Source organism: Musca vetustissima, unplaced genomic scaffold (assembly GCF_032173495.1).
Source record: "Musca vetustissima isolate MV318-11 ecotype Yass unplaced genomic scaffold, APGP_CSIRO_Mvet_v1 utg25321, whole genome shotgun sequence".
NCBI classification, from domain to species: Eukaryota; Metazoa; Arthropoda; class Insecta; order Diptera; family Muscidae; genus Musca; species Musca vetustissima.
Genome location: NW_026880635.1, coordinates 268736 through 287951, shown reverse-complemented (window position 1 = coordinate 287951; position 19216 = coordinate 268736). Strand labels below are relative to the sequence as shown.

Below are 19216 nucleotides of genomic sequence, written 5' to 3'. Positions count from 1 at the left end.
GAGAATAACAGGAATCCAAAAAAAGCGAAAAATTCGTTAAGTTCGAACTGAACTTTTTATACCCTCCACCATTAGGTTGACTTTAAAAATGTCTATAATTTATATTTTTTGGTAGAAAGATTTACCATCCAAAAATACCTTAGAATATAAAATTAGAGCCAATTCGGTGGGAAAACGTGTCATATATACTAAGTAATTAGGGACACTGTTATATTGGGCTAATCAAACCTTTTGGTAAGACGAGTTTCTATCCAACGTGCCTAAAATTTCCCAAACTACCAACTTTGCAGCACCAATGCCTAACCACATATTTCAGGATAATTTATTTTTTTTTTTATTTATTTCCTCTGCATTTAAAGCCAAATTATAATTCATGAGACCAATTAAAAGTCAATTACCTAGATTCCCCAACGAATTAACATTTCATTATTAATATGTAATTTGTCATTCAGTTTGCAACACCTCGTAATATTCGCCCGAGACCCCATATACTCTTGATCAAAATAATATTTTATGTCCATTCGAGTTTTCAGTGTTTTTGTCCCATTTTCCAGACGAAGAGGTCCGATTTTTACATATCTACTATATACAAGTCCCACTCTATTTTATGTATTTTTTTGTGGTCCTAGGCGAATTGTCCTAAGCGATGTGGATGTAAAGTAGCATACCTGACTCTAGGTGGGTAAAACACAGTTTCACATAAAAAAGTTTAGGCGCACCACCCATATAAATATAACGACCATTTTCGGTATTCTTAATGGGGAAACACATAAGAGGACTTCAGGCATGGCCTTTTAAGTTGGCTTATTTTATTTTAAAGGAATAAAGGAGAACAGCGTCCAAAATCAAGTTCGACTCTGATATTCCTTTAACATCCCAGACCTGAATCCTAGCACGTGTTTCCCTCTTTTAGGTTCTAGTTCAATTTTGAAGCATATGTTTCTGAAATTTAGCATTTCGTTTTCTCCGAGTACAAAATTTCCCTTTCAGACAGTTCATAAGGTTTTTGATATATTCTTAGCATACCTATGGTACATTATTGCCCATAAGGTAGCGGTGTATTTTCTCCTTTCTGACAAAAGATACCCTACCTTGTATAATTGTACCCAATTTATAATGTAGGTTATAAAAAGTTCGGGTCGTTCGAACAAAAATGCGTGTTCACTTGTTGCAACATTCACTTCTGCTGTTATAACTTTACCCTTGTTCCCTAAAGAACCAGACAAGATATAGTTGTTGGTATCCCAAATATGATCGGAAGTACAAATTATTGGACTAAAAGAAAACAATACCCTTACATATTTAAAGTCCATATAAAATCGAGCTCCTCGTCCTCCTCCTCCTCCCAAAAATTAATAAAAACATCAATATTCAATTTAGTTAAAATTATAAAATATATTATTTACAAGTTTATTAATCAATAAAAATAAAAAAATATTTGTTTAAAATAATTATTAAAAATTGACTAAATGAAAGCATAATTGTTGTTGTTGTTTTCTTTGGTTTTTTTTATAATCTTTGGTTTATAGATAAGTGTAGATTTTTTCTGTGATATGTTTAATACTTTTTTCTTTGGTTATTCTATAAGCAGAGTTCACTCCTCCTTCATACGTCTTGACAAAATACTCTTCAGAACAATCCATCCATCCTTTAATACTATTTCCTTTTTCCTGGCCACTCTCCTTATCTTGGTACCAAATCAATGTAACCACCAGGCCTCATCATTTGATGTGCTGCCGTATTATAAAAACTTTGATAGCTACTCATGCCATATGAGTTACCGGAGGGTGACATGTTATTTGCACCCGTGAGTCCCGTTGGCGATGTGCTATTCGGTACACCATGGCTGTGGGCTTGACGCATATGACCAGTTACTTTGATTTTCTCATAGGGATTACCATAACTATGACCATGATAGTGGGGATTGTGATAGATGGGACCATAATTGGAATTATCCGTGCCGTAGGGTTGACTCAAGGTGGAGTAGATATTTGCCGTGCCCATATGGTGATGTGCCTGATGATGATGTTGCGGTGATGTCTGGGATATAACTTGTGAATTGAGATTCAAATTCAAATGGGTATGGGTGGGATGATGATGAGGCGAAGTGGTGGTCATAAGACCGGCGGTGGCTGAAGAATTCGCCAAAGATGACGTAAGTCCAGCAGTTGCAGCCGTGGCGACATTTTGACTATGTGAGCCGTTGTGACCATATGGAGAACCGCCACTGCTGCTGTGATGCGAATGATCGGTTTTGGGTGAAATGCAATTCGTATTGAGCAGGCCGTTGTGACCATTTGCCGTCTGGCTGGCCAATGTTTGATAGTTAATGAGATCAGGCGATGTACCAGTTGTGGAGGGGGTAGAGGGTGCGGTATTCATGGTGGTGGAGTGAAGATGATGACTGGCGGTTGCTGGCGATGTAATCATGGCATTGTGATTGTGATTCTCTAAATCTGCTGCTGTGGAGTTGTTGTTGGCGGCGGCTGTTTCTTTTGAATGACCCTTGAGAGATTGTTGCTGATGGTGATGATGATGTTGCTGCTGCTGCTGCTGTTGGTGATGTTGTTGTGCTTGCTGTTGTTGGGCTTGCTGATGCTGTTTCATTCTGGCATGACTTTCATGGCTCATTTGATTCATTGCCATGCTTCCTCCGTTTGGTGGTCTACAAAAACAAAACAAAAAATCAAAAATAAAAATTATAAAAATGTTCACATCAGTTTTGTTAATTTATATCACTTTTGCATATCGTTGTTATTTTTTTTATAACATTTTATAAACAATAACAATTGGCTACTTTGCACACATACACACACACAGAGACATAGAAATATTCATATAAACATTTTAATGGGTCCACCGTTTTTCCTCCAAAATATTGTTATTATTTCGAATTTTTTGTTGTTTTTGCCATTATTTCCCAAGAATAAATCCACCACAATATTGAAAATATATTGAAAGTTTTGAATTATGTTTGTTGTTATTATTATTGTTGTTCTTTGAGTGGCTACTTCGAAAAGAACTTCCACAAAACTTTTTAATTGAATATTGTTTATAATATCATCCGAAATGAAATCGATTTGTAGTGTCGAATGCATATAAAAATAGATAAACATGTTGTGTGGGTACACTGAGGTCTCGATTTACAGACTTCGAAGGATGTAATAATTTAAATTGTTTTATTAAAATAATAGACATATAATAAGAATATCCTTAAGGGCGTTATATAGCAGATTTTCAGTGAATTCAATCATTTTTTGTTCTGAGGTCAGAGTTGGCACCAGAGTTCCTTAGCTATGAAAAATAGAATGAAGTCGGAAGAACTGAGGTCAACAATTGAATCAGATGGAATTATGAGAGGACCCTCATTAGGAATACAAATCAATTTACATCAATCGGTTGGATGTCTTTATGATAAGTTTATTTCTGGATAACAAAATGGCGGAATAATTTAAAAATTATGACGAAGAAATACCAACTACAGTCAATAGAAAACACCGACCTCTGGTGTTCATGGACAAAAGTTAATTTCTGGATAACAAAATGGAGAAATAACTTCTGGATTGACTAACGTAGAAAATACCCTCCATCTGTAGCTTTATTGAAACTGTTCGGGGAAGGACTTCTTCTACAGGTCGTCAGTACACAAAGTTCTCTTTTTTGACTGCAGATGTTTTTTTTTAATGTGAAGAAGGTTCATTGTTAGTATATGACATCTATACAAATTCCCACTATAGAATACCTTTAGAAGTTCTACAGTCCTATCATCTTATATTCAGTCTTCTGCCTACAGAAAACCCCTAAATTTAATTTACTGACTATCTGTGTTTATAAAATTTCTTTAAAAGTATTCTTTAAGATTTTTTTCATATTTTCGTAGAAGACCTGGCTACGCCTCGTTCATGATATAGAAACCAATGTAGGGAATTTTGCCCCTAGATACATTCAAAACCTTTAAAAACCGACCTTAAGGACTTCTTTCTGTAGAAGATCTGTGAAGATAAAGAAGTTCAGAATCATCCTCAGAACTAAAAGCGTGATTTTTTTAAGTATATTAGTTCAACCATCCTTGGAGCTACAAGTGTGAATTTAAAAAACAAATCCAAACATTTTCGGAACTTTAAGTGTTGATTTTTAAGAATATTTTTATAAAAATCCTCAAAACCGTAGAGGTGTATTTTTCATATTTGTTAGAATTATTATAAAGACCTTTGGAACCATGAGCGTAATTTGTTAAGAATATTTCCTCTGAGCCTTAGACTTGAATCGTTTAAAAAATTTCTTAAAGTATTTCTTTAAAATTTTTCTCAGGATTTTATTTTAGAATATTATTTAGCAATTCTCAAAGCTGTAAGTGTGGGTTTTTAGGACTATTCTTGTAAAGAACCTCGGAGCCATGAATATTTTATATTCTATTCTATATGATTATTTAACTATTTTTGTAATCTGAATCGATTTTTTAAAATATTTTTTCCAGCCATCCTCAGATGTATTAAAAATATTTTTTTAAAGGATGTCTAAGGTGAAGTTTGAAAACTATTTTTGTCAAAGATTTAGAAAAAGTCGAAAGGTATTTTGACTATGGAAGGCCTATAAGAAATCTAAAACCTCTATGACTTCTGTCTTCTGAAGGTATTTTCATTTATAAAAGATCCCCAAAAGGTCATTTGCCAAGCTGCAGAAGGTCTATCCTCTGTAGAAGTCAATTGGAAGCTCTTCTTGTCGATATTGATCTCATGTACCCCCTTCTGTCTAAAAAAGTTCTACAAGCCCATCTAGAAGGACTTCTGTCTGAAGAGACAATTATCCTAGCAATTTTGAAGATTTTCTGCCCATAGATCTAGGAAATCTTTTAAATTTAAAGTTTATCCTATATGAAGGTTATTTTAATTCTTTTTTTCTCTATCCCCTATTATGCGTTACTAGAGGCCCCAGTGTATTTTTTTTTTCTCATAACTTTGAATTATGGCCTTTTTGACTTTTGACGAATCAAAACAAGCAGAAACGATATCAATAAAAAAGTGGGCGCATATCGTTAACACGCGGTCATAATTCATACGAATTCGTTTCTTCGTAATGTTTTGCACTTTTTTTTTTTGTTTCACATCTGAGGGATTTTTTTTGTTTAGTTAATGATTTGTTTGGTTTCATTTTGAATTTCAGCCACATTTTTGGGGAATTTATAGACACACAAGAAGAAGAAGAGTAATAGATTTTTTGGGAATTCCTTTCGATTGATATAAATAATAGATATTCATTCTATGGTCACAGATGTTTCTGTGTGCCCCAAAATTGTGTTATTTGTTTTGAAAATGTAATAAAAAAATCAAAAAGAAAAATAAGAAAAAATTATAAATACTTACGCATCACTTGTGCCATCATCTCTGAAACCTTTAGCAAATGGATTGCTGACAATTTTTAATTGTGTTACCTAAAATGAAAAAAAAAATAGAAAAATAAATAAAAGAAATTAACAAAAAAAAGTATATAAAAAATAAATAATTGCATACAAAAAATATAACAATATAGTTTAGGACCTTCAATAATCAGTCCTATAAAATATTTGCATTCCTTCCAAGCCCCTCGTTATTCTAAAGGGCTTCTTTCGTCCATAACCTCATTCAGAAGACGTATTCCTATAGTGTGTAGGTCAGTAGAACTTGTGGCGAATAAATTTGCTATATCATTGCCCACAACCACAAATTTAATTATTTTTAATTTTATGTACATATATATTTTATTTAAATTATTTTCGAAATTATATACATTTTTTCTGAGCATGTAAAAATGCATCATTTTTACATTTTTATATTTTTTTAAGTGAGTCTTGATTTATTTTTAATTGCCATTTAAATACCAACAAGTTCGTAAAACAAGTAAATATACGATTTTAATTTATATCAATTTATATTAGCTTTTCATTTCATCCAATATTCTATAGTTTAGTATTTTTTGAATTTAGTTTAAAATATTAATTTTTATTTATTGATTTTTTCAATTCATTTTATAATTTATGTGTATAAATTTTTCACATAAAATTTTAAATTAAAAGAGAAATTTTGCAATGAAATAATATAAATGAGAACTATTTCCAATGAAAATGCCACACTGAAAGAAGAAATTTATTTGCAAAAAACCATCGGCAATTTATCTCAATAAACAAAAAATAATTTGTGTCTTTCATAATTATGTCGCGTATGACAGCCAACCACAATAGAAGACTTTTTCATTTTTCTTTGAGGTAGACAGAGTGGAAACAGTGCCAAAATAATATTTTCTTTTAATAGAAAATAATTTAATTTAAAAATAATATTTAGAGGACAACAATTCTCGGCACCAAAGAAATTATTTTTTAAAAAAATTAACGCTTTCTCTGGGATTACTGTTATCCTGAGGTTTTCAAATATAAAATGTATCATTGCTTTTTTGGGTTCTGTTTAGTTGTTGTAGTGTTGGAGATATAGTTAGGGAACTTGTTTTGGTTTATCAATGGAAAAAAAGAAATATAAGCAATCATCTCTAATGTCCAAATATCGCCTTCTATTAGTCAAGGGGTAGAAGGAGTAGAAGCTTCAATCCCAAAATTTTAATCTGGATGATGTGCATTAAATGGAACAGCCATAGGTAAAAAAAGGTAAAAAGTCGAAGAATTTGTTTCTTTTATTGCGCTTAAATACGTAAAGCAAAGGCAAAAATACAAAGAATGACCGCATTTGTAATTTTTTCTTCTTGTTCTTTGTATAAATACTAATTTAATGACTATAAATGCCCAGACTGCAGAAATAAAAACAGCAAAATCAAAAATGTCGCGACAAAAATTCTTAAAAAAAAAAAAAACGATATGCCAAATTTTGAAAGTTCAATAATAAAGGTTGATATCTTTTATTCATGTAAAGAATATAAAAAGTTCAAAAACAATTCTCAGGGTGTTCCTATTATTAGCAGTGATGTCTAAAGTCATGTACATTTGAAGTCGCGTGAGTGACCACTCTTTTGTGGCTTTTATCTCAAAAGTTAAAAACTGGAGGCTCCTAATTATTATACCCTACACAACTATGTTGTCAGGGTATTATAGCTTTGTGCAGCCCGAAGAGTTTGTAACGCCGCGAAATATTGGTCCTAGACCTAGACTTTAAAGTATACCGATCGTCATATCTCGACTAGCTGAGTCGATCTAGACATGTGTGTCCGTCCGTCTGTCCATTATAATTTGTAAATACGATACAGGTCACAGTTATGGACCAATCTTCACAAAATTTTGCATGTAGGATGGATTCTGGCCTATGAAGAACCCTATTGTTTTTGATAAAGATCGGTTAATATTTAGGGAATGAAATGGACCAAAAACTTTATTTTTGTCTGATTTTCTGGTCGCTTCAGACACCGCTATTATGGCCCAAACCTCGCAAATTTTTACATGGAGAAGGTGATCGGGCCAAAGAATAAGCATGCCTATTTTGATAAAGATCGGTCATTATTTAGTGGGTCAAATGGACCCAGACTTTTGTGTAGAAAATGACAAAATTTGTATTCTATTGCGTATATATTTACACCTGAATGGCCTAGACCCGACAAGTTGATAGTATATCCAAGAGGAGTGGTTGACTTTTAAATTGATACCAATTATATTGTCGTATGTACTCACATGTGGGAGTTACACTTAAATATTTACTGAGATACTATTTAGTAACCCATTACCACACTAGAGTGCGGAAATATAGCGCTGATCGTTTTGATATATTCCATGAGGATGCAGGTATGGTCAAAGACAACGTCTATAATTTTCGGTTATGATCAGATAATAAACTTAATTTTTGTGTTTTTTCGAGTCATCACAACACAACCGAAGGTGAAGGGAATCTGTACTTAATATTAGTAATATTTGTTGACTTCTAATCCGTCAAGCTCAGAATATAGGACCACAGAAAGTTAGATTTCCATGGAAGTTGTGTAGGGTATCATATCTGTCGGCCCCGTCCGATTATACTGCTCCACTCACTGGTTTTTTTGTCACTGATAGTACTCCTAAAGTTCTATAAAAAAAAAAGTATTATGGGAGAAATGTAAAATAATTTAATTGTTTTCGATTTATTTAAAATTTAAAATGTGATTTTGCCTCTGAATGTCGTGTAAGTGACTGCGGAAGTGCCCATATGAATGCTTTGGCGATTCATTGACATTGCATGTTCGGATATTATGTGTAACACCAAAAAACTACAACAATAGTAGAAATGGAAAGTGGAACATATGCAAATTATTTCAGAATTTCGATTCAAACATCCTATAAATTTCAACATTTCGTAAAAATCATATCAAATGCCCCGTTCCATTAGAGTTCTCTCAAAATATCCCTTTTTCACCGCAGTTTTTATTTATGAATTTTCTACATAAATTCGAATATATTCGGTATAAGAATCGAAATCTTGTCTTTGCCCGTTCGTTCCGAATTTGAAATAATTGGTAAACACTTTTCAGTAAGCCTATATAATTTCAATTGGTTAAAGACCTCTATAAGCTTTTCGTAGGTATTATTTGTCATTTACAAATATAATTTACCTATACCCATATTTATTGTAACATATTTTGTTTTGTAACTTAAAATTTATTCCTATTCCTATTTATTCTCTTCCAAATTATTATTTATTTTTTTTATTATTGAAAACGAAAATTGTTAGTTTTACTACTTACACGTTGATTTTGATAGGCCGTTACCGCCGTAAACGAAGTCTCCGGAAATATAAAGGTCCTATAATGACTTGAATGTTCACTCTCATCCATTGAGGCATTTTTCGGTGGCAAATAGACGATATGAAAACGTGGCTGATAACGATGCATAGAATTTAAAATAATCTGAAAAAAATTAAAAGAAAAGACATTGCATTTTAAAATCCTTATACAATCAATTAATACAACAAGATTTCAATATTATAGTATGCAAACAATTTTAGCAATTGGGAATTTTCGTGGAACTCAAAGATTCAATTTGCCATAGGTCAACGTTTTGTGTTTTGACATCGATTCTTCGTGGTCCTACAGGTAATTATTTCTTGAACAGTAAAATATGAGATTTTTCATATCCAAATATTCTATCAAAGCGTCTGTCAGACGATTGTAGAAAGCTTCTTCGTAAAACTGATATTCGAGTACCAAGGAATTTTATACCCAGAGTACAATTTTGTTGCAAATAATTTAGACCAGATTTTATTAAAGAAAAAAAATGTTTTCTTCCTCAACTTACATGTCCATTTTCATCCAACTGATTGTTCGTCAATTTCAATTTATCAAAGGAAATGATCTGTTTCATCCAATTAGTACCGGGTGCCGGTGAATCGGGGTGTACGTGTATGCGTGGTGGTGAAATGGGATCAGCTTTTCCTGCCACAACCCAACTGGAACTAAAAAGTAAAAAATAGAAAAATATTAGTTTGACTGAATAAATCTGAAGTAACGTAAATATAAAAAATACAATATTTAAATACAGTTTTTTCTGTAGAAGATCACAAGAATTTTACTACTACAGAAACACTTTGAAAAAATCTTTAAAACGCCATCATAAGAACAAGATCCGGTCCTATATAAAGACACAAGAAGCATTTGATCTATGCAAATCGAATAGAATCCATTATACTGAAATATACTGAATAATTAGAAACGCTTCTATAAGTCTTATACGAAGTATACGTCCCCAAACTCTACCGTAGGGAGTTTTTTAACGCATTTTTGCAAATTCAAGACTCTTCTTTATAGACTGAATACAATTTACATGACTTCTTTTGACAGAAAATCTCCAACAGGTCCTAGATACAATAGTCGACCAGGATGAAGTCAGTAAATGTTGAAAACCGGGTCGAAAATCAATTTTAACTGATTTGACAAATTCGAAACGCTTTCTAAAATTCGACTTTTGATATCAAATACATATTTAAAGTCTACACTAAGTAAATTCAGTGAAAGGATTTACTAATATTTATCCAACATGTCTGAGGGAATTCGAAAATAAATTTCACTGTTAAAAATTTACTTTTCATTAAAATTTCTTCTCTCAATTAATTCATACCGGAAATGGGACGGGGTATTTTTAATGAGGGATTTGTCAGAACGTGTATCTATATTGAGTATCGTCTCTAGAGATGTCCAAATATCGAAATTAGGGTTGAGAGAGTTGCATTTTACAAAACTATATCCCATGAACCATAAAAATTGCATTTCCGAAATTTGTTCGATATGTCTGAAAATATTCGGAGGTGACATTTATGCTCCAATGAGCTTTGTTTCCTTTCTAAATAAATGGATTTATTTATTAAAGGCCCTATTTTAAGAAAATGTAATCGATTGTTTACAAGAATTTAGTTTGCGACATTTATCCGATATGTCTGAAGAAATTCGAAAATAATTTTTCTGTCTTATAAATTCTGTTTTTTTAATGTCTATACTCAATGAATTTAATTTGGTTTCTAAATTTACAGAATGAAATTTTTTATGGATCATATTTTATAAAATATATTCGACATATTTTATAAAAAATAAAAAAAAAAAATCAGAAGTCCAATTTCCAACCCATATAAATGAGACAAAATAATCTCTTTTAGGAAATGTATTCGACATATCTGAAGATACTCGGAAGTTTATTAAGTTCTTCAAATTTAATTTGAAAAATTAAATATTTTAATAATAAATAAATAAATATTTTTAAATACATGTTTGTTGTAGAATGAAGCCAGGACAGTATAGAACAAATAAATTAATTTTTAAATGCATAATTATCACAAAAAAAATTTATTTTTGTCATATTTCGCAGAATGTATGCAATGTGCTACAAAAATAAAAATTTCGAAATTGACCCGACATGTCTGTAAATATTCGGATGTGAAATTTACGCTCCAAATAAATAAATTATTATCTATGAATCATATTTAAAAAAAGTGTATTCGATTTGTTATACAAAGTTATATTACGATATTAATCCGATATGTCTGTCAATAATCTGACGGCATTTTCCACTCTCATTAAATTAAGTATATTTGCTATTGCTATGTATGAATTATAAATTCTGCAAAATGTATCCAATGTATCAAAAATTCGAACTAAATTTATTCAAAAAATATCAGTTTTTTCCGTGGAAAGAAAATCTTCTAAAGCTTGGTAAATATAAACATCTAGATTTAAAAATTTTACTTACTTGTGAAATGCATAACGATATCGCTTATCATCGACCGGTACAAAATCCATCATCATAATATAGGTAGCCTGGGGATCTAGCCCTCCAATTCGCACCTGAAATGTGGGAAACATACGTCGACCCGATTTCGTGACAATCATTTCGGTGCCTTGTTCATGAAATTTATCCCAAAGAGTTTTGGTTTCCAATACCACAACAGCCTGGGCCAAAGAGGGATGGAGACTTTCTTCATCTTTGCCACTGCCGTTGTTGTTGACATTTGTTGTTCCGTCTTTTTTATTTTTATTAGCTGATGATGATGATTTTTTGTTGCTATTGTTATTATTGGTGTTGCTATTGTTATTGTTGTCATTGTTGTAGTGTGTATTTGTTGCTGTTGTATTGTTGACAGATTCATCCTTTCCACTGCACGAACTATTTGTGTCAATATCCGATAGTTTCGAATCAACACTTTCAAGTGGCTTATAACTGCTGCGATCTCTTCCGGCTGTTTGAATGCAGGCTGTGAAATAGAAAAGAGACAAGGGGAGAGAGGAAGAAATGTCATTAGTGGGTGTGAGAAATTAGGGTATATGTCGAAAAAACAAACATGAGAAGAGATTCAGGATATAAAAACTATTTCGGTAATAATTTTAAAAGTTGCTGCTTGGGAGTTTAGTTTGAATGTTTGGATTTTGGCTTGGTAAAAATATTTAATTTTAGATAATTTAAATATATCCTAACATTCCATAAAACCCCCCGAAAAAAATCTTTTTTGGCATGCAACATGTGTTCACTATGCATGCCACAAAATTGCCGACAGAAAATATGTTTGTCTTGCTCGATTTCAAAGCCATTGTTGTTTATGACCCATGACCCCACAATGGCAATACCACCATCATCAAAACTAATTGCTTGGCAATCGTCCGATCAATGGAATTTCTATAACAACAAAAAATAAAAGAGATAATCTCCACTCGTTGCGCATCTCCATTCGTTTAGGGTCTGAACATACTCGGGGAATCCTTGACAAAAATACAAAGAATTGTTGATTGTCTGGGGAAATCTTTTTTTGTGTTCTCTCTCCCAAGAATGTTGCTATGTTGTTGTTGTAATTAATGAATTCGAAAATCAATTAGTATTTGGCACAAATAATTGTTTTTCTGTCAAGTGTGACGGATCTTCTTCCCCAAAGTAACACCGAATCTCTTTCTTTGCTCATTGTCGTCTTCTTCTTTGGCCGCTTTTATTCTACATCAGAATTTTAAATAGAATTTAAATTTGTTGTAGTTGCAATAAAATATTCAAACACTTGCCAGATTATTGGAATGGGAAAATGTGAGCAAAATTAGGTCGAAATTCAAACAAGACCTTTCTTGTTTGAATGTTCCCTACATTGTTTATTTATTCTACAAAAATTGTGACCTAATTTTAACGGATTGCAACAAATTTTTTCTTTGATTAATTTAGGTCGTTCAATATTCTAAATATGATTTCGAATTAGATCACATAAATATTGAAAATATAACAAATGAAGTTGTGTTGCATTTTTTGTATAAACAAGAACATATGGTCATCCTCCTGAGCAGCGATAAAACTATATGGCAAGTCTGCAACAAATGCGATTATTTGTTTTTGTGAAGAGATACAATGTTTTGAAAATGGAATGGAGAACACAAAATATGCGACCATAAATCGGATTTTTTTTAGAATACCCTTTTATATATTGTGGTGTGTGGATGATGATAACTTTCACTTCAGAAAGTGTTTTATGAATAGATCATATTCCAATATTAATGGCTCCGATTATTTTTTCCGTGTGTTGAAGACCTCTAAGTCGTCATATGTAAAAGGGCGAGCTACAAAACAACACATTACAGAAAATAAAGGCTGAATATATAATTCTCATAAATTACCAATGGAACGCTTCACAAGAAATGAGGAGCAAAATCGAATAACCAGAAGCTCTTTCTTTAATGCACAAGATCACCAGATTGTCAGGAGCTTTTCTAATACTCTGTAGCAAAAAGAGTTCCGAAGGTCGAAGGTCTCCGGAAGCTTGTCTATTTGTAGGAGAACTCTACAAAGCCCTCAAAAAGGTCCTCATATATCCTTAGGTCTATAGATGCCCTTTTGTCGTGTTTCTGTCATTCCAAAACTCTAGGCAGATTCGTAGAAGATTTTGTATCCTTAGAAGAACTTTACACCTTTTCAGATGTTATAACAAACAAATATTTCAGTTGTTAAAAACCTTATTTGCTATTTGAAAATTCCATTTGAAATTCAAATTATTCTATTTAAAAATATAATTATTTCATTTCAAATTCAAATAATTTCATTTGGAATTCAAATTTTTATATTTAAAATGCATATTATTTTATTTGAAATTCAAAGGATTTCATTTGCAATTCAAATTATTCTATTAGGAATTCGATATTTTTTAATACATTTTGAATTACAATTGTAATAATTCGATTTATAAATAGAATAATGACTTTCAAATGAAATAATTTGAATTACAAACAAAATTCTCGAATTACAAATTAGATGTAATGATCACAATTGAAATACAAATTTATAATAATATTGAAATGTCTTGAATTTTCCGGCGGTCTTTTGTTTTTGCCCATAAAATATGATTAGATGTAGAGTTGGGTAGTTCCGGAACGAACTAGTTCATTGGAACTACTCCGAGAAAGGAAAGATTGGAACTAGTTCCAACTCTTTAATTAATATAGTTCCTTTTTCTGATCTCGTTCCTTTTTGGTATCGATCTTTATTTTTTTTCTGATCTCGTTCTTTTTTGAACTAAAATGAACTATAAAAAGCAAAGAGCAAAGGAACTATGAAGAGCTAAGGAACTATATGGAACTATATTGAACAAAGGAACTATATGGAGCAAAGGAACTATTCGGAGCAAAGGCACTATTTGGAGCAAAGGAACTATATGGAGTAAAGGAACTATATAGAGCAAAGGAACTATATGGAGCAATGGAACTATAAAGAGCAAAGGAACTATATGGATCAAAGGAACTATACGTAACAATGGAACTATTTGGATCAAAGGAACTATGTGGAGTAAAGGAACTATATGGAACAAAGGAACTACGTTAAGCAACTAGTTCCTTTTTAAAAAAGGAACGAGAAAGAGCGATCCGCTACGTGAAATAGATTACCCAACTCTAATTAGATGGTCTAGTGAAGACCTCAACAATATTTTAAGCTTATAGGACATGCATTGAAGATCTTCTGTTAACAGAATATTTATATGGTCCTTATGGATACATTTCGTTTATGGAAAATTAAAAGACATTAAAAGTATTCTGTCTCCAGAAGAAGTCTGGAAAATTTTGGAGTATAACAGTTTTCCTAAAGATGTGCACTCCAATGATGTGTCTATGAGGCATTTTTTTCTTTCTTTCTTCCTGTCAAAAATGTATTCTTTAAAGGGCCTTCCACATTTAGCACAGCTGAAAAAGTCCCTGCCCTACTACAGTGAAAAAAAGTTTTTGGATAATGCATTCCTTTAAAGGACTTGTTGAAAGACTTCCTTGCTTTAGCCTTGCTTTATTCGTTGTCACATATCGAATAGTTTAATACATTTGAGCATATCCAAACTGGGCTACGAATGGTCAAATATCCATAATTTGTATGATGGAAACATTAAAAATCATTGTGTGGATTTTCTTTTCAATATTTTCATCGGTGAAAACCTCGTTTTGCCATCCACTGACTTCAACGTCTTCGATACTAATTTTGTCACGTCTAAACTGTGTATGAAAATTCTCGATGAGCCAAATGTTGTGCTTCAACTGCTCTAGGATTGGACAATGTTATTCCTGTAGCGATTCCGTAAAATGAACTAGATCGTTCAATTAGTTCCATAGTTCAATCGTTCCATAGAACATTGGCAAATGTCAGTTAATTCGATAAATTAATCGAAATATGTAAATAACGTTGGATCAAAAGGAAGCAGGTGAGCAAAAAGAAAGGACTGAAACAAATGGAACTAGGTTAACAAAATAACGGACTTAGTACCGATCGTTCCGTTTGCGAAATAGTTATTTTGAACTACTAGTTCTTTGAACTAGGTATTCTGCATACTGAAACAGCGCGATATATTCGATATTAAAAAAAAATAAAAGTTGTTGTGCATTCATAATGTATGTCAATCCATGTAAATGCGAAGCCTAGAGACAATTCGTTGTAGATGTTCCTCAAGGCAAGTCCTTGAGGAACATCTCCAACAAATTTTTTCTATATTATTTCTTTATTTCCTTTCCGAAATTCTTCTCAAGAAATGTTTTCCTTCGCATTTCATAAAATATTAGTTGTTTTTAGTTTTTTGCTAAAAAGTAAAGATCACTCCCTTAATCCTTTCCCCCTTTTCCCAGCCCATCATCTCTAAAATATAAAAAATTAATAATAATCTCAAGCAATAAATGTATCAACACAAAATGTAATTGAATTTTATTTTTTGAAGCACTTAATTAGCAATTTATAGTCATATGCTGCAAGTGTTGAGTGACACCGTTGTGCCACCGACCGACGCCACAACCAACACACGTTTGTTTGGAGGGTTTTCGAATGTAGTCACGTCAATGAAAGGATAGATGGATGGATGATATCCATAAATAATCGTCGTGTAGTCTTCACTAGGTTTCTTCTTACGGGATGAAAATGCATGGATCATACATCGGGATAGAACAAGCAAACAAGTTGCATTCTAAGCTAAATTTAGATAACATAGGCACATGCTATAGTTCGAAATTTAACATCTCCAACAGATCAACCATCCAAACAATCCGATATACATTATTACCATATAGTACAGACAGTGGCTGTTTAATTTGTGTGTTTCTTTTGTTCTATCTTAAAGCTGATCCGTTGAAATATTCCTCCTCCATTGTCTGCCAACATCGAATTACGATTTGTATTCTTCGTATTCTTATTCGCTTTGTGGTTATTGTTCACACACACACACCAAATAATAAAAACATGTAACATGAACAACACAACACAACAAAAGACCCATGGCATGTGTTAAAGGGGGAGGAAGGGAGAATGGTTTTGGGGCCATGCAAGGCATCCCCCAAAGAACATGCGTCAAATTAATCAGCTATAAGATGTAAAACAAATATGAAATATGTTCGAAATATACGCCAGCCAGATATCTGTCTGCTGATTCGATTACATTGTGAATTTTATTTCATTCCACTTTTTTTTGGTTGTAAAATTTTGTGGGGTAACGTCACATCATAATTTTGTGGGGTAACAATGTATTGTCAGACCAATTTTTTTTCCAGACTGAAGGGAGGATGACTATGTGGTAGCTGAGGTCGGATATTAATTGTATATCCTTGAGAAACTACAAAATAAATACATATATGGATAATTTTGAATCAATAATTTCGGCCAAAGACGGATTTATATTGTCCATAGTTCAAAGGAACTATTCACACAGAAACGTAGAGTTGGTTCCTTCCGGAACGAATAGTTCAAAGGAACTATTCCGCAAAGGGAATGATCGGTACTAGGCCCCTTTTTTAATTCATCAACTTCCTTGTGCTCCAATCGCGCCTTTTTGGTCTCGTTCAATTTCTTTTGCTTCTATCGTTTAACTTGATTTCCCGTCCATTCGCCCAAATAAACTGACGTGTACCAAGAACATAAGGTAACTATGGAACTAAATGAACGACTTTTCTCGATGGGTCATTCTGGAAAGAACTAGTCCAAAGGAACGACCTAGTTCTTTTTGCGGATAAAACAGAAAAAAAATCGGACCTCATCAGGAACTAAAAAAAATGATCGGTACTAGGCCAGCTTCATTTTTTTTCTCTGTCCCTATTTGTTCTCGTCCATTTCCTTTTGATTCAATCGTTCGTCTAAAATGTTCCAAATTTATTGATGTGTACTAATGAACTATGGTACCTAATAAACGACCTAGTTCTTTTTGCGGATAAAACAGAAAAAATCGGACCGCATCAGGAAAGATATAAGAAAGATTGGAACAAAATGAGTGGCGCCCAATCTCGCAACGAGTTAAATATTTTGTAGCAGTGTTTGGATATAATAAAGGACAACTGATCCTAGTCGATGCTATATGTGATAATGGGCGGCAGTCATCCCAGTGGACTGGGCACAATGAACCCACTCTAAGGTGTACAAAACTTTAACAATCGGCTGTTGATATTATCCACTATTTCGCAAGTGAAAGCAGTACCATTGGACGTGAACGATTGAACTAAACGGAACTATGGAACTAATTGAACGACCTAGTTCTCTTTGCGGATAAAACCGAAAAAATCGGAACGCATTGGGAACAATATTAGAAAGATTGGAACAAAGTGAGTGGCGACGATTTGAATATTTGTAGCAGTGTTTGGATATAATAAAAAACAACATATCCTAGTCCATGCTATATGTGATAATGGGTGGCAGTCATCCCAGTGGACTGGGTACAATGAACCCGCTCTAAGGTTTAGAAAATTTTAACAATTTCACAAATAAAAGCAATGCCATGAATTAAGCTCCGAATTGCTTCCACATAAACGGACCTCTTTAAATATAGCCCGTAGAAACAATTTCTTCAGCGATCTTGAAGCGCAGATAGACAAAACTGAGACTTTTGTGAATAAAGTCTAATCCTATTATATAAATAAATATTGAAAAATTAGAGGGTCATTGAACCATACCAACTAACTGAACCCATATGTGTTGGGCGCCACTTGAAATTTCCCTAAATTTTTTTCGCTCATACGAAAATTATTACAGGAAATTTATTTTGAATGCAAAATTGCAAAACTTTGAAATGTTTAAACTTGTTTTGAATACGTGTCGGAATCCTCTTAAACTGATGATATTTTGGATATGGCGCCCAATTAAATTTCACCATTCAATACATATTTATATTTTGACTGATGATCTTTCTGGATATGGCGCCCAATCAAATGTCACCATTGAAAAAAATATTTAAAATAGGATTTAAAAAAATCCTTTCCATCATCCGTATTAAAGGGTTTAGGAAAATGTATCACCGTTTGTGATAGGCATGTGAGAATCTATGAATCATTTTCTACCAAAAAATTATATTTCAAAAAATTACCTTAATAATTATTTATTGTATTTTTTGTAATTTTAATTCCTTACGAAATCTCGGTCTTACCTTCAATTTGTTTCATTGGACTCAGAGTGCTCATATATGGCGATGACCAATGATCTGTCGTTGAATAGCAGCCATAATCCGTAATATTGGTTGTGAGGCCGCCAGCATTGTCCATAAATGGCATGCTGGACATAAGGGCACTGGAACATTCGGTGGGACCCATTAGATTGGTGTTAGTTGGCGGGCGCATATAGACAGTTTGATGCATAGCACTTTAGATTAGATTATTACGAGATCACTTTGTTTTTTCTAAATAAAGAATTTTATTTCAATTCACTAAAAATATATTTTTGGCAATTGTCCGAATTTGATTTTATAATCCGCAATTTGTTTAATTTTGATTTATTTAACACCTTGTTTGAATTTTATTTATTTTTTGCCAACTCATTAAAATATCAATCACTTTAAGTTCAATATTTGATCCATTCAAGTTGAGAACATGTCTCGCATGTCATCGCCGTTGTTCGATTAGTTGGGGAAGGTAGGTCGGAACAAATGTTGCAATTTATTCGTTGTTGTTTTTCTTTTTTGCTATTTTTTGACACTTTTACTTTTGTTCGAACAACAGCAACAATCAAATGTGATTAGGCGTGATCAACGAATTAATTAAACTTTCAACGCGGTGTATAATATGAAAACAGGTCCATGTGTGTGATAGGCAGGCCACTAGACAGGTTATCATCAACACATCACTATTTTGGTGGTTTGGTGGGAACACGCGATATACACACGGCCAGCATCGACGGACGCTGATGATGATGACGGACTATTGTTTGTTGGCTGATTTGTTGTGAATTGACAATCGACAAAGACGTCAAGTACAATTTGCATTTTTTTTTCAAAATTCCGTTTTTTTTATTCGCCGTTCATTCATTCACTCATTGCTTCGAGTA

The 19216-nt window shown here is 32.8% G+C and overlaps 1 protein-coding gene across 1 annotated transcript; it reads right to left on the bottom strand.

Moving 5' to 3' along the window:
• Positions 1 to 1683: 1683 nt before the first annotated feature.
• LOC133326376 (T-box transcription factor TBX5) lies at positions 1684 to 18534 on the bottom strand. The gene is made up of 6 exons (XM_061535028.1): positions 18324 to 18534; positions 11180 to 11681; positions 9239 to 9395; positions 8689 to 8850; positions 5364 to 5431; positions 1684 to 2665 (listed from the first exon to the last, which is right to left on the bottom strand). Exons 1-6 carry the CDS (start codon positions 18529 to 18531, stop codon positions 1684 to 1686), a joined length of 2079 nt encoding a protein of 692 aa, XP_061391012.1. The 5' UTR covers positions 18532 to 18534.
• Between the last annotated feature and the right edge of the window lie 682 nt (positions 18535 to 19216).